The sequence below is a fragment of the Aspergillus candidus genome (assembly GCF_002847045.1).
Source record: "Aspergillus candidus strain CBS 102.13 unplaced genomic scaffold BDW47scaffold_47, whole genome shotgun sequence".
Classification (NCBI taxonomy): Eukaryota; Fungi; Ascomycota; class Eurotiomycetes; order Eurotiales; family Aspergillaceae; genus Aspergillus; species Aspergillus candidus.
In genome coordinates, this window is record NW_020194052.1 from 73,833 (window position 1) to 89,088 (window position 15,256).

The 15,256-nt window shown below is 51.3% G+C and overlaps 6 protein-coding genes across 6 annotated transcripts; 1 reads left to right on the forward strand and 5 right to left on the reverse strand.

Annotated features, from left to right (window-relative positions):
• The first annotated feature begins 23 nt into the window (after positions 1-23).
• Positions 24-1,758, forward strand: BDW47DRAFT_63237 (putative cytochrome P450 monooxygenase). Its single transcript, XM_024819481.1, has 3 exons — positions 24-488; positions 545-1,486; positions 1,535-1,758. The coding sequence occupies exons 1-3, from the start codon at positions 213-215 to the stop codon at positions 1,631-1,633; spliced, it is 1,317 nt and encodes a 438-aa protein (XP_024669394.1). The 5' UTR covers positions 24-212; the 3' UTR covers positions 1,634-1,758.
• Positions 1,546-3,923, reverse strand: BDW47DRAFT_63240 (amidase family protein). Its single transcript, XM_024819482.1, has 3 exons — positions 3,432-3,923; positions 2,951-3,378; positions 1,546-2,895 (listed from the first exon to the last, which is right to left on the reverse strand). Exons 1-3 carry the CDS (start codon positions 3,755-3,757, stop codon positions 1,865-1,867), a joined length of 1,785 nt encoding a protein of 594 aa, XP_024669395.1. The 5' UTR covers positions 3,758-3,923; the 3' UTR covers positions 1,546-1,864.
• A 1,930-nt stretch (positions 3,924-5,853) lies between these two features.
• On the reverse strand, positions 5,854-6,554 carry BDW47DRAFT_63268 (uncharacterized protein). Its single transcript, XM_024819483.1, has 2 exons — positions 6,488-6,554; positions 5,854-6,436 (listed from the first exon to the last, which is right to left on the reverse strand). The coding sequence occupies exon 2, from the start codon at positions 6,415-6,417 to the stop codon at positions 6,079-6,081; it is 339 nt and encodes a 112-aa protein (XP_024669396.1). The 5' UTR covers positions 6,418-6,436; positions 6,488-6,554; the 3' UTR covers positions 5,854-6,078.
• Positions 6,080-8,290, reverse strand: cp8 (putative carboxypeptidase Y). The gene is made up of 4 exons (XM_024819484.1): positions 7,646-8,290; positions 7,223-7,583; positions 6,701-7,164; positions 6,080-6,609 (listed from the first exon to the last, which is right to left on the reverse strand). The coding sequence occupies exons 1-4, from the start codon at positions 8,216-8,218 to the stop codon at positions 6,532-6,534; spliced, it is 1,476 nt and encodes a 491-aa protein (XP_024669397.1). The 5' UTR covers positions 8,219-8,290; the 3' UTR covers positions 6,080-6,531.
• A 519-nt stretch (positions 8,291-8,809) lies between these two features.
• BDW47DRAFT_119576 (3-hydroxyacyl-CoA dehydrogenase) lies at positions 8,810-9,932 on the reverse strand (the record flags this gene model as incomplete). The annotated part of the gene is made up of 3 exons (XM_024815366.1): positions 8,810-9,346; positions 9,402-9,736; positions 9,815-9,932. The coding sequence occupies 3 exons, from the start codon at positions 9,930-9,932 to the stop codon at positions 8,810-8,812; spliced, it is 990 nt and encodes a 329-aa protein (XP_024669398.1).
• Positions 9,933-13,385: 3,453 nt separating this feature from the next.
• Positions 13,386-14,848, reverse strand: BDW47DRAFT_110494 (glycosyltransferase family 8 protein). Its single transcript, XM_024813740.1, has 3 exons — positions 14,763-14,848; positions 14,277-14,712; positions 13,386-14,202 (listed from the first exon to the last, which is right to left on the reverse strand). Exons 1-3 carry the CDS (start codon positions 14,797-14,799, stop codon positions 13,716-13,718), a joined length of 960 nt encoding a protein of 319 aa, XP_024669399.1. The 5' UTR covers positions 14,800-14,848; the 3' UTR covers positions 13,386-13,715.
• Between the last annotated feature and the right edge of the window lie 408 nt (positions 14,849-15,256).

A 15,256-nucleotide genomic window follows, 5' to 3' on the forward strand; every position in this document is an offset into this window, starting at 1 on the left:
GCTGCAGGAAAAGGAGGCTGACCTTGAGTTACCACGAGGCACTCCCCGCCTTGGGTAACGAGGTCAATAATGGCGCAGCGGGTCAAACCTGTCAGGAGGGTGGTCCTACTACAATTTCGACCCAGTCTATCGATGCAACAAATTCCACCAACCTGGAAAATCCATCGCTATTGTCGCTCGGACGATGAGTTGGGCCCGTAGCCTAGTCTGGAATGGTGGCGCCCGCAATAGCCATTCTGCTCTTGCTACTGTCGGTGTCGTGGTGCCTGGTGGGCAACTATATCCGCCTGATGTCGATTCCAGGCCCGCGACTGGCCGGATGGTCCGACTTCTGGCATAAACGTGCCCAGAACGCCTCCAACTTTGGCCGTCTGTTGACTACCTATCACTGGAAGTATGGTCCCCTTGTGCGTCTGGGCCCAAATTGTGTGAGCTTGGCGGATCCAGAATCGATCTCGTACATTCATGGGCGCCAACTGCACGAAGAGGTATGTCATGGTGTGGATTCCAGCCAAAGTCATGGCACGAAATTAATACCGTCTAGGAAAATGAGACCGCTCAGCAGACCATCGCGAGCGCGGCGCAATACGAGGGTGTGATTGACCACTTGGCAACCGACCTTGTAGAGAACCTCCAACGACAGCGTGTTGTCGAGCTGACGGAGTCGTTTCGTTTCTTTGTGACGCATTTTGTTGGCCGTCTGATTCTAGACGATCTTATTGAACGGACCGCGCATCTTCGCAATGAAGTCCACTCGGGCCGCTGGTATCACACCCTAAAGGGTTGGTTCGCATTTCCGACAATCGAGTACCTCGTCCTAGGGAGTCCCGGTGCGCGGTTGAAGATGACTCGCGGGGGGTTGCTATCTGATCCAAGGCCAATGCGTATGCCGGAGATGGGGTCCAACGCACGCTCGCCTGCGAAGAATTCCCCTGGCCAAAGAGCCCGCAGTATGGGAGAATATCGGAGACTTCAGGCCATGGTAGCGAGCATTGACTGCATTAATGCGGCTTTTGTTTCCGTGTTCCTCGCCCTATTGTGCCACCCTTCGATACTATGCAAACTTCGGCACGAGCTCGACACTGCAGTCCAGGCAAGAATCATCTCAGAAACCCCCCAATGGGCAGATTTGAATCGTCTGCGATACCTCGATGCTGTCATGAAGGAAGCGATCAGACTTTTCTCCCCGGGCCACTCCGTGAAGACGATTGCTCCAGAGAGAGGCATTACGATCGCAGGCCTACATGTGCCAGAGGATACAGTGATTATCTCACACTCTGATACAATGCGGCGGAATCCCGAAATCTTCGGACCCAACAGTCAGGCATTTCAACCGGACCGATGGCTTGCGATCGACCAATGGCAACGGAGGCGCATGGAGGACAACTTGTTTCCATTCTCCCAAGGCATCCGGACCTGCCCAGAAGGCTGGGCGGCCTGGATGGAAGTGAAAAAAGTCGTTGCGCTGATAATTATGAGATTCGAGGTTTGTTTCACGCGTGCATGATGATGGACTGGCGCTGACACATGACAGATGCGCTCGGTGCATGTCGAAGGCTTCAACGGGCCAGCAACCAGCGAGGAAGCCCCTCCGACAATGGTCAGCTTTGCTGTGCGACCAGGGACCCACTGACGGAATTGATAGACAATCTATAATCCACAATCACCTACATAGAATCAATTGCACTATTCCAACAAAACCACAAATGAAACGGAATCTTCCGTCCACCTCGCAAAGCTTAAATATACAGATGTATTCCCATAACAAAGCTCAGCCGCTCATGGGCCCCAATGTGCACAAGGAATTAATACTTCTCCGAAAAGGCAATTAGAAGTATTCATCACCATTCCCCTGAGATCAAACTCAATTGATGACGGGGATATTCCGAACAAGGTAACCCCGCCACTTGGGAAGGCTGCGTTTCCACGGCGTATTCGTCTCTCTCTGCAGATCCTCAATCGCACTGGCATACTTGATCAATGTCTCTTCTGCAAAAGCAGTCTGCATGATCGCCAACCCATACGGCATCCCGGACCCTGGATCGGTGCCAGCCGGGATCGTAATCACAGGGTAGCCGGCTTGTGCTGCGATTTGGATGCTCTGCGCAACATCTGGTGGCACCAACAGCCCGTCGAGTGTTCGCTTTCCGGAGCGCAGCGCCGCGTCGATGCCCTCTTCTCTCGTTGTCCGCTGGCAGAATTTCAGTGCCTGCCAGTATGTATCATTCTGAATACCTTTGGTAGCTAGCGATGCTTCTAATCCATCCTGACCTGAACCGAAGGCTGGGTGAATGCCAGGCTGCCCTCCCTCAGACCCGACATTGGCCTTATTGTATTCAACCAGGTCCTCCAGCGAACGGATATTTGTATTGTCTAACTCGGTTAAATATGTCTTGAGGTTGTTGTAAAAATCCACCTTGACATAGCTGTATTCGGACTCGTTGGGGTACCCTCTCTGGCTGCCATAATCCCAATTCCATCCATCTGGCGACACGATGGTGCGATGGTGAGGTAGCTCGGTCCCATTGATGATGGTCGCTCCCGCCTTTTGGATCATTTCGATAAGCTCGAGAAGCTGCGAGAGTTGGGTAGGGTTCGCCAGGCGCCAGAACGATTCCCATGGGAGGCCGAACACGGCGCCTTTGAGCGCAGACCGATCGGAGAGAAACTGGCTATAGCCGCCTGGGGGTGTCTGACCTCGCTGTGCTTGGGTTGCATTGTCCCGCGGATCAATGCCAAAGATGGCGTCCAGTACGTATGTCGCGTCTCGCACGGTCTTGCCGAATACGCCCACGGTGTCCTGGTTAAGTGACTCGGGGATCAGTCCATTTCGTGACGTCAACCCAACTGTTGGTTTAATGCCGACTATAGCATTCCGCTGTGCGGGATTGATGACTGCCGGAATGTTAGGGTTGAAGGACAGAAGGTTCGAGCTAGAAGAGTTATATACCACTACCGTCCGTCTCAGTCCCCAAAGCAAACGGAACGAGGTTCGCACCAACCGCAACTCCCGAACCCGAGCTGCTACCACCAGGGTTCACCGTGAGATTATACGCACTGCGGCATTGTCCGCCACGCGCACTAAAGCCCTCTGAGTAATTATTTGAGCGCATATCGGCCCATTCGCTCAACGCGGCTTTTCCCAGCAGCAGAGCGCCGGCCTTGCGCAGCTGGTGTACGACGAATGCGTCTCGCGGCACAATCGATCCTAGAAGAGCCCAACTGCCAGCTGTGGTCTCCATGCGGTCCTTGGTGGCGATGTTGTCTTTGACTACGAACGGTATCCCGTGCAGGGGACCACGAACTTTGCCTGAGGCGCGCTCAGCGTTTAGGGATTCTGCGATGGAGAAGGCATCGGGGTTGTGTTGGATGATGGCTCTTGATATTATCAGCAAAAGTTCTCAAGCAGAAGAAGGCTTGTTGATACGAACGAAAGATAACTGTCGGTCTGGAAAATGCGGCCCAGATAGCAATGTAGCAGGTCGACGCTGGTCAGCGCGCCTGTCGATAGATATTCCTGCAACTTGTCGATTGTCGCCTCCGCGAGCTGGATTCCCCGACACGGGCGCATCGGGAATAATTCCGGGCCATTACTCCCTAGGATAGGGAAATCATACGCAGTTGGTGTCGATAGCACCTGGTCTGCTACTAGGGGATCTTCGGATACATGACGGTCGTCCATCAATTGTTTCGCTGATGTCGCCGCAGGCCAGATAGTCCAGAAGAGCAGCCTGGAGAGAGGAATCCAGTGCACCATCGTGATGGTAGGTGTCGAATGATCTCAAGTGTGAAGGGAATTGTTCAGCGTTGAAACTTGACTCCCCCGTTGATGCTGCCGATAAGCAAGGGGCTCACGTGCCTAGAACGTGTTTGCGACTGGACAGAATTAGATTGGGCTTCTCCACCTGCCGGTCAGAACAGCTTTGAGTTTCATGATTCAATATATAGCAGGCTGATAGTCAATTACGGGGATTGTGGGCTTCTTTATACAAAATATAGGAATATGCCATAAACTGTATCAGGTGTTCGTGTATCCTGAACCATAGACGATTGTTACACTGATTGTATAGCAGTAGTAGAATAGTACCTTATGTATCAAGATATATTTACACATACCTTGAGCTGAAACCCTTGAATGGTAATATTGAGGTTAACACCGGTCTTTCCAAAACCAACAAATATCACTATATAAACTTGGCGTAGTTTTCCTCAGGCAGTCGTCCTCTGTTGCTCTCAACAGTTCAACCCCACTGTGACATCTTTAACATCTTAACATACCGTAGAAGACGACTGGCTCCTCTCCTCTGTCACATTCTCCCCCATGGAGATAGTAGGTAGTCAAGATAGTCAACAATCATAAAAACCATGGTAAACTGACTCGCATGGCGTGCTGAGGCGCACGAGTCGTCTTAGCCTTGTCCCGTGCCCGGCTGAGGCATTGCTTGGTTCCCAAGGCTATCGGCTAATAGGAACATTAGAGGGAATGATCCGCGTGCAAGTGTGCTTGGCATGAAGGGTACCCGCACGGTTCGTATATGACATTGGATATTCCTCCAGAAGGGTGGGTGCAGCTTGACGAGACGGTCTTATGGAGGCTCCGCTAGCTGGGTGAGCCAACCCACTTGATACCTCTAATATCATGAAAAGAACATGCAAAATCCACTGCAGTCTGCGCAGAGTTCTCTAGTGGATTTTAACTCCTCTCAGGTGCTTAATAACACACTGTTTTTGTTTTTAATTCACCAACTTCAAGAATCCCCTAAAAAGTTTCTCTTAGAGTGTGTTGATTGTGATTATTTCTAGAACTGGACTATTGCTTAAATAGATACTAATTGTATGACTATCTTTTGAGCCACATATTGCTGCATAGCTGCTTTAGAAGTCCCACACAGGTGCTTTAGATGGTTCGAAATGGACGCTTTTGGAGATCTCATGTGAGGACTTTCAGGGGTCCTACGTGAGTGAAGGCGAGGAAGCTTCCGTGCTGTCCTTTGCAGTGCTTTCAGGAGTCCTATGCGGGTGCTCTTAGAACTCTCCTGTTGTTGCTTTGAAGGCTCTGTGTAGTTCCTTTCAAGGCTCCTAAGTGGTTGCTTTCTAGGGCACCGACATAGGCGCATTCGGAGGTTCCCTGCCGCTGCTTTGGGGGACTTACTCCTACGCGGGGCCTTTTAGGGACTGTACATCACTGCTTTGCAATGCTTTACAAACAACAATAAGTTATCTAGTTTGTACACTAATAAATTAGTTCCAGCCACGTGATCAAGACGCCGATCGACGCGAGGCTTTACAGCGTGTAAGAAAGAAGAAATTGTCACAGCCTCGCGAGAGCTTGACCCTCTTTTTACCCCCTTCCCAGAAGACCTCAGGTAAGACTCGAGGAGTATACCATACACTTGTCCGTCTGTTTTTTGTTCCTGGGTTATACTCTTTCAGCATTATGAAGGCCATACTATGCGTTCTATTCCTGATAGTAGCTCGCGTGAGGGGAGCAACGAGCGAGGGTGAAAACTTCATAGGGTATTCATGGGAGCCGACTGGACGAATGTGTAAGTCGGGGATCTCCGCCTTCATGTATCGACATGAGCCATGCTAAATACAGGAATATTGTTAGGGGCTCCAGAAAGCTGCCAGGATAGCGTCACATACGCAGTTCTTGGAGATAAAGTGGGATGTAATAGTCCAGGGGAAACGAACATCCCAATCGCTTGCAAGAATGGTAATACATTGATGCGTACCCAGGATAGTTCTGAGATCTGGTAAATGGCTTCTTTTAATCTTCAACTTGTCCCTGATACCCTCGAGCTCATGATATTATAGCCGTAAAGGTTCGGAGTGCATGACATGGTCGGTCTATGAATCCAAAGGTGCCTCCACATGGAATCGGTTGATGTGGTGTCGGGACACGACGGAGGTGAAGAATCCCACATTCTACCGCCAGAATCCCGCTGAAACAACCGGTAAGTGGACTGGCGATCCATGATATCTGATATCAACCGTCTCACATATCTCACAAGCAACGGCGACTCCGGGTCCATCCCTTACCGGATCCTCCGCTACCGCCACAGTGACCATAATCGATCATACTGAGCCATCGGCCGAGACGGGAAGCAGCCAGGCTTGGATTGCTGGTGCGGTGATCGGGCCGGTCGCTGGCTGCGCGATATTGGCTGGGGTGGCATGGTGGTTGCTCAGGAAAAAGAATGAAAGCGAGCAGAACGAGGCTATAGCCTGCAAAAACGGTCGCCAAAACATAGCGGAGGTAGATGCAGGATCCCAGAGTAAGGGACCGTGGGAGCTCTCTGCGCCGCGAACGTTCTCTCGCACCGAACTCCCATCGTGAATTGGACCACGAGAGGAAGTCTTCCCTAATGGAGAGCTTAATGCACACAATGGGTGAAGGCTGATTAGACAGCACATGATATATTCAAATATATATCTATGAATATAAGTAATATAATTGATCTCAGGTTCCTAGGGGTTAACAGACTATAGAAGGAGTGATAGGGAGCTTGGTAGCGCCGCCTCTTTTCATCATGACACAACAAACGGAGCTCCCGTAATCCATCGCAGCATCATGTCAAACGCCACGTCCGGGCGATCTTGTGGTACCTGCTAGGGGTCAGTACTTGATAATCTCCTCTCAACCATCCCACTGGAAAAGAAATGAAGAGAAAGAGAGAACGAAAGAAAGAAGACTTACAAGATGACCCGCCGCATCTACCGTCACAAATGCAAACCGCACCGCCCCTCCGTCATTTCCTACCTTGATATTGACTTCCTTGGTCGTCCCGACCGGCTCACTGCGCCCAATCGCTGGTGCATTCCAAGGCCGGAGCGACTTTGATGCAAACTCAGGCTGACCCTTCCAGCGCAGTGCATCAGCCCACCGCAGAGTCCCGGCCGTGTTGCAGGCAAGGTCAAGGTTTCCCTGGTACGCGAGGAAGTGGATCCCGCGGGAGAGGAGAAAAACAACATGCTCGGAGGAAGACGTCATGCCCTCGGGGGTGGTGTCAAATGCTTTGACTACGTTGCTCGATTCAACTGTATATGTGGTGACTTCTTTTGGGGGAGATAGAGCGTCCCAGACGGTGGGCGAGTTGAGAAACTGTTCAATATGGGCTGCTTCAATGTAGCAGAATTCGTCTACCTCGCATGTCGCGGTGACTGTTGATGAGGTTCCTGCGTTAGGGGCTATATGGTTTGGGGAGAGAAGGGAGCTTACTGTCAAATCGGTTGCGACCGCCCTTGCCGACTTCGTCCTCGTACAATGAGAGGACCCCTTCGTAGCAAACGGAGTAGGCCGCCTGGCAAAGAGCGGTGTCTGGATGTTGGGCGCAAGTTTCGGCGACTTGCATGCAGCGGGGCATGTTTGCGGCCATATGGTCGCAACGCGTCTGATTGAAGATGGGCGTCGATACCCCCGGATTGGTGGTGCATAGCGTGTCCCAGTAGCCATACATGGTGTCCATCGGGGATATGAAACCATTGCCCACGAGACACGACTGAAGGTTTACCTGGGGCTCGGTGGGATAGAGCTCGTTCTGCTTCACGATATGAGCCCCGAGATAGGGGATGTATTGGCCCTGGAGACGTCAGTCCGTACATGATGAACACGGGAGGAAGAGGCCGGGACTGCTAGACTTACAGCATACGACTCCCCCGAAAGATGAATGGGCGCAGAGCGCTTTTGAGGAAAGATCTCGGAGACGAAGAGCTGTAGAAATCGGTGCATGTCAACCGCAGCCTCCTGGGAATCCTTTGCAACGTCATGGCCCTCGTCAATATACGAGAAGCCGACATCCACGGGCTGATCCACAAATAGCAAAGAGGAGTTGCGCGACCAAGCCCATGGATTTGGAGCGGTTCCGTTGCCGTGTTCGTTAATCAAGCAAGGCCCGATCTCCTGGAACAGGCCGATCATGCTGGAGTCGCCGGGGCCTCCGGTCATCCACAGCGTCAGAGGATCATTGGCAGGGTCGTTCTGGCTCTCAAAGTACCAGAAGAACAGATGTTTTGGGCCAATGTTCAGCCAGCCCGTATACTGAGCTGCACCAGCGTCGCAAATTGACTCGTTCTGTCGTCGCATCTGGACGGAGTGGGTGGGTGAATATGGGCTCTGGAAGTGGTCATAGTCGTCGGCCGTGGACGCGTCCGGCCGCAACACCGTCTGGGTGGCGCGTGCCACGCCAAAGAGTACGGCGCACCAGAGGTTTCGCATTGTTGTCTGTTGTTAATATTGTGATTACTATGTCGAGAGGAAGAAGAATGGGGTCGGCGAGGTGGAGATGGAGTGATGCAGTTGACATGATGCAGCGCGGAAGGATGATGAAAATGGGTGGCCTAACTAACCTATCCTGCCTAGTCACCCAGCCACCGTAACATCGCGCCACTGAAGCCGGGTTTCAGAGGCTGGGATGCTTCGAGTCACCCCGTCAGACTATTTGATATTGATACACTTTTTCAGGAGAGCAACAATACATCGAAACGCGCGAGATTGAGTACGAGTATGCATAATACAGGTCAATTGAAAACCAAAGGAGTGAGCACAACATGCTGAACCGCAACAAGGAAACCCGGGACAAGCGTGTAAATCATAGCCATCATAAACGTGACCCAGAGAGAAATAAAGACCGAAACATAGAATTAGCATTCCACCCACGAACCCAGCCAAGGACGGATCCTTCCACCAGAAATCCAAACATGGGATTGCGGTTTTTCCTTCTCAGTTGAAGGCGATAGCCACCATTAAAGTGTAGATGGGTATGAAGTAAGAAAATTCGTCAAGGAAACATCGTAGATCTCTACGTCGTCAGACCAATGCATCGCGCAGCACCGTTTGGCCCATCCCGAGAGCACGGGACGGCTCCTTGCCCAGCCACTGGGGCTCGAGCCGATCGATATTTCGCTCGATTTCCCAGGCACGGTCGCCCTCCACAAACATCGACGTCCCGTTGAGCGAGCTATCGCCCAGCACACCGGCGGACACTCGGGCCACTTCCTGGTAAGTACTGATGGGAAGACCTTCCTTGTTCCAGCTATCTTCGATGTTCTTGGTCAGCACCGACCGCGACTGCGTCATCCACGGACAGATGGTGTTGATGCGCAAATTGTGCGTATACGGAGATGGAAAGTACGTGCGCAGCGACCGCATGAGGCCCTGGATGCCGTGCTTGGCGACCTGGTAGATAGGGACGCCGGGCATCTCTTTAAATCCGGCCGCACAGGAAAAGAGCAGGATCGAACGGTCAGCCCAGGGGCCTCGGTTGTGACGGAGGTAGACGCTCGCCACCCGGGTGACATAGAGGGAACCGGTGAGGTTGACATCAATGTCCTTCGACGAAGGGGGCTGGTGGTATAGTTAGATGACATGCGTGACCTGTGAGACGGGAAGGGAAGCTTGCCTCTCTGACCGTCCTGAAGCTAAGGCTCTGGTCGAACCAGTTGTCTCCCGTAGCCATACTTCCCGCCGTGACCACGACGTGGTCGATGCGTTTGTAGGTCGCAAAGGCAAATTCGAAGAGATCCACTACGGACTGGTAGTCGGTGACGTCGACATGCCGGTACGAGGCCCGCGGAGGCTTGGGCGGTTGGTTAGGGTCCGAGATGGCGGGCCAGCGATCCTGGCACTTGCGGGCCAATGCCTCGCCAGGGGGGTCATCAATGTCGCCGATGCAGACGTAGGAGGTGTTGGAGCAGCACAATTCCGCGAGACTCGCCCCAATGCCATTGGAACCACCTAGGGTGGGGACGTTAGCAGGAGATTAGTGGGGTTGTGAGGGAGGGGCCGTTGTCGATCACGATGCCGATCACATACCTACAACGACGATAACCTTATCAAACAGGGTATCTTGTGGTACATCCTCATGATTATACTGGGTCACACCATTCATGACCGAGTTTGAGGACGTCACTGGATCGGTTGGAGCGATCATGTTGAACAGGACAGCCGGCTACAATTGATCAATGTCGATGATAGATGGGACTCTTCCAAGAGGCTTCAAACCGAGCTGATCGCAGACAGGGATGTCAGGGGAGAGCGACAATGCATAGAAGAAGAAACACAATCGAGCGTCCACCCGGGCGACAGGACATGGTGCGACCTTTTATACCATGGCGTCGCCGCCCAGCCAGCCTGAGATATTATTATTACTGCCCTTGAACTTTCCTTGGCTGATACTGCGACAATGCGCGCACGGCCGCCAATCAACACGGACAACGTTCGCTGCGAGCTTTGCGATCCCTGGGCCCGGTGGGGCGCGCTCCGGGACGATACGAGGAGACATGATACTGCGCGAGAGGAGGCCGTGTGAATGCTCGTTGGATGGACCTGTTTCCAGTCTCCACCCTCCGTCAGCTTTGCATCGCTCGCTGTCAGAGTGGGCCGACGGATCGGCAGTTTGCGGGGGAAGTTGGATGCAATGCGAGCATTTCGAGAAGCAGTGTCAATCCGGCGAAAGGATAGGCGAGGTGCATAAAGAAGAGCGAATTAAAGTTTAGAAAAAATTGACCAACAAGATCATAGTGGTGGGGAGAAGCGAAGAAAGAAAAATGAAGACATTGGAGGTGAAATCGCAGGTGGAGAAAGCAAAAGCAGTTGCCTGTATTGGCAGGCTCTCCACCCCGTGCCTCTTGATCATATCACTGACACCCACATCTCTCTCTCCTCCGGTTGATCGTCTCTTCTGATATCATCCCCTACGCCATCTGACTCGGATCTACCAACGGGGCCATCAAACCACAACTATCTTGTCGATGTTCCCAAGCCTCCCACGCGCATGTCAACCGACAAGAGGGAAACGCCTTCGACCAGAACTACGGACACGCCACGGTTTGTGGCTGCAGCCATTTCGGGGGACAAGAGAAATTGGAAGCATTGGGAACGTAAAAGGGGTCCTATCATCAGGGATCCAATCGAATTGCATTTCACTAAAGTTTCACCAGGGGGGAATAACGGGAAACCAAGAATCTCATGTCGACCGTCCCATCGCCTATGGTGGTGGTTACACTCTTGGACGCTGGGCAAGCCATTCTGATTGGAGACGGGATGGTATCCATACGTCATTCCCTCTATACCGTGGATGGTTAAAAGGGGTTTTCGAATGGAGTCACGTCGACCATTGGTTCGTCCGGGTCGTAATCATGGCCGCTATACCGGTTGACACCACGCTAATGTGAGGTGGATGGCTGGACAATGGCTGGGCGCCGTCGATGCCATCGTGCAGCTCAGCGCCGAAACCATTCGCGCGCATCGACGGTACTATTTTGCGATCCATTGGAGCTTTGCTTCCATGTGCTCTTCGAATTGGCTCGAGTAGGGGTCCAGACGACCGATGGAACAGCCGCAGTGTACTGAGCCCGTTTATCGGTTGGCCTTCCTCCATGGCCGATCGAAGGCATCACTTGTCGCTGTGCGCCAGTGATGCAAGTGGAATGAATCTACCACACTTGGCTGAGCCTATTTAGGAAGCTACCATTCTAGTCATGCATGGATGTGACGGTCTCCCAGGCAAGTGGATTTCCATAATCGTAGCGGCACATCGCGCTCACGGAGTGCATTCCCCCGATGTTTGTCAGGGAATGTTGATTTCATGGGGCTGAGCAGGCGGAGGACTCTGCTCCGTTATCCGGTTTCCCCTCTCTCCTGGCATCGCAACCACTATCGACTGATTACCCCTCTTGAAAGTGGACATGAGGGAATAAATTGCAGGGATGCGATGGAAAACAGTCTAATCGCCTATGGACCAGAGGGCTCGGAGGGAGATTCCGGCCGAGCATTCCGATCACTCGCGGCCCTTCCCTCGTGGTTCCCCACCGATTGCCACTCCCGCTCTCCACAGTACATCCCATGTAGGTTTCAAGTCATGATGATCTCTCTATCGATTTGGCCTTCTACTCGGAGAAGAGCAGAAACAACAAACATCAATGGCAAAAGGTTGATGTACCAGCTTAATTTGAATTTTCTGCTGGATCCGGTTTAAATCGGTTATGCCTGCTTCGTACGTGATAAATCGCGTCGTGGATGGGCCAAGCTCCACAATGGACACTAGAGCAGCACTACATACGAACTAAAGACCGCCCAGGCTTGGTTCGCAGGCATAGAAAAGAAGACCTTGTGGCTTGTGTTCGTTCTTCCTGTTGGACATGATGGCTACTGATCGCATGGATATTTTCCGCCGGACACAAGTGCAGTTTGTAGCACATTATCTATCTAGGTCTCGTGGCGCTACTATCCCTTGATCAACCTGGTCGCCATAACCAGGCAACAGGCATATATTCATCATTCTGAAAAATCATCAATGATTTTCAATGATTTTAGGGTCATGCCTAGATTGTATATCATGGAGTATGTTTTTATCATCATGTGGTAACCTATCGACACCGGAACTGCACAGCCCCCGAACCGGTAGACTATGCCCGGTTGACTGTGTTTCACTCTGGCCAGTTTGATAAACTGCATAGATAGTTGAATGGACGCATTGGAAGGCATCAGATGCGAATTAGGGGAGAGATATGGAAGCAGTCAACCTTGATACTCGCCACGATCTCTCTATACCTAGACACTATGGTCCCCCGTGTTTACAATTAACGAGGAAGATGATTTATATAATGTTGAAATTTTGAGAGAGATCTCAGATATGCGAATGCCGTCTAGACATTCCAACATATTCACTGAAATGGTAGTCTACCTGGAGGCTGGGTATTGCTTTTGTCCCACGCGAGGTGTAGAGAAGCTCGAGACAGCTTCGTCAGGACGGATAATTGGCCCAGTATCACTTGCAAGAAGTTGCCATGACACAAGGTTGTGGGGTGTTTCTAGCACGTCATGTGTCGCAATACTTTAAAGGTTATCAATTGTCGCAATATAAGCAGTCGAAAACGTATACCACTAAGCTAGAAAAGATATCTAGAAACTTTTGCGCTTTGTGGGCACTATTAGATAATATTTGACTTTATAATATGAGATTATTCACGGTGAGTAAAAGGGTCATGGTATCCTTTGTAGCCGAGTGGTGATTCTTTTCCACATCGTATCTCTTCGGAGACGCGAGCTGGCTCCGTTTTGGTCACTATCAACAGGCGCATTATTATAAGTACTGAAGTCTAATATTTGATGCGTGAAAGGGTGACGCCGACAACGAACAAATTGGGTGCATATATATGACGAAGGACTCTCCGAGGGATGCAGCAAGCGCTGATAGTCTGTGTATATCTGGTCATGTTGTCGAGATCGAACGCATGTACTTTGAAACTTGTATTAAACGCCATATAGATCTTCTCCGCCCAGCGTGTGGGTTTATTATAGTGAGCCTCGTCGATAAGGATGTCAGTTGATTGCCACGATACAAAAATCTGTGTCATGTGTTGAGAAAGGTATGTGCACAAGGGAGATCTTAGTTTTGCATAACAACTAGACAGAAAACGCTTTCTATATCTTCTATATGAATCGCAGAAAAAAAAGGATGTGAAAGAGATAATACGTCGACAAGCTAACATTCACAAGTCGCTAGGACGAAAGAACCGACTTTCAGCACGCTAGAAACGCACGCTTGGAAATGCGCAATCATCAACAAACAAGCAACTGCAGCCATGTGATCACAAAACTGGCTAGTCGGTAGGACAATCTTCAACCTTGAAGTTGGGCGAGAACATTCAGTGTATCGTGAGAAGCCGTAGCTGTGGTGAAGCAAGCCGGGGAATATACCAAACGGGTATCATCAGCCCAAGCAGTCTACCACGCCCCTCGCCTTGTCATCTTTCAGTCGCTCTGCATTCAACTCCCGCCACCACGCATGCGAGGGATCCCTCTTCTGTTTTGCGCCCCCCTGCTTCGTTTGCGAATCTTCGAGCTCATCCCATGGCTTCGGGCTGAGGATATAGTGGATGTTCTTGACGCGTTCATCCCGCCAGATGGCATCATGCACACCGTTCCACCGCATTGTTTTGAGCGCATTGTAAACATATGGGAGAGCCACCCATCGACCATGAAACACGTCCGAGAGAAGAGACTGGTCGGCAAAATTATAATTCGACGTTGATGAGCTGGTGAGTTGGGCCGTGATTTTATCATAGACTGCCCGCGATGGGTTCACAACCTGCAGACCCCCATTTGGCATGCCCAGGCCTGCAGTGGGCGGGGCGCCTGTACTTTGAGCGGCCTCTGGATTATCATGTTGTGTGGTAAACGCACAGTTGGCTGGGACCCTGCAAATGTCGTGGGTTAATATCACGTGACACTGAACCAGTGCGCGCAAAGTGAACTGTAGGGGATCACAAACCAGTCTTCAGGGTAGTGAGTCTTGTGGAGTGGATTGCAGACACACGCATGGCTCGCAGCGAATACACGGTTTCCGGTCCCCGCCATCTCTGGTGGGTCCATCTCGATTTCCATCAATTCATCCATATTTTGCAGGATCATCATATCACTGTCGAGTTGCACCACCCGCTCGTATTGAGTCAGTGAGAACGGGGTGAGCTTGCTCCAGCAGTCGTAGAACCGCACGTCATTGACGTAATCTTTGGGAACTGAGGGGAGGAGATAGGGGACATGTTGTTTCCGGATGCCCCGGGCGTCTAGAATTCGATGACCTTTGGCGGGAAAAGAATCTGTGTATAGAACGACCAGCGGATACTTTGAGCCCACTCGTCGCAGAGAGTACTCCAGGGTCAATAGACCGGGCAGATATTCCGCGTTTGTGATAAGGGTTGTCCACACTGCGTGACGTCAACGAGGTATCCTGTGGAATGGTTTCAGCAGGTAATACCTTTGGTGAGATCTGTGCTGGGGTCGGGGATAGCCATTGGAAACGATGACAACCGGTGTCTGTCTGATTCCGACGGTGGCAGTCTGCGCTGTAGTCTTATATGAAAGTGTTGTTATCGATGTGACCCACAACCATATCGAAGAGTGGCATAGTAAATGATGGAAGCAGGGATTAGTAATATCACGACAAGCGGTCCGAGATCGGCACGTGGCGCTTGGCATCCACTAATTTAGAAATGGTTAGCCCGGGTGTTCCCGTAGTTTGTCTAGTTTGTTGAGTTTTACTGGTTTGTCTAATGCTGTAACAAGTAATCAATAAACAGCGGCGGAATAATACAGCCACCAATAAGTCTGCGCCATGTTACCAAACAGGTAATATTGACAGCCTCAAACACGCTGATCGTTGGCGGATTAGATAAGAATCTATTCTTAGATGTATCACCACGGCTGGGCTGAGAGATCGACAACCTGGGACAAAACAACAACCCTGTCAGT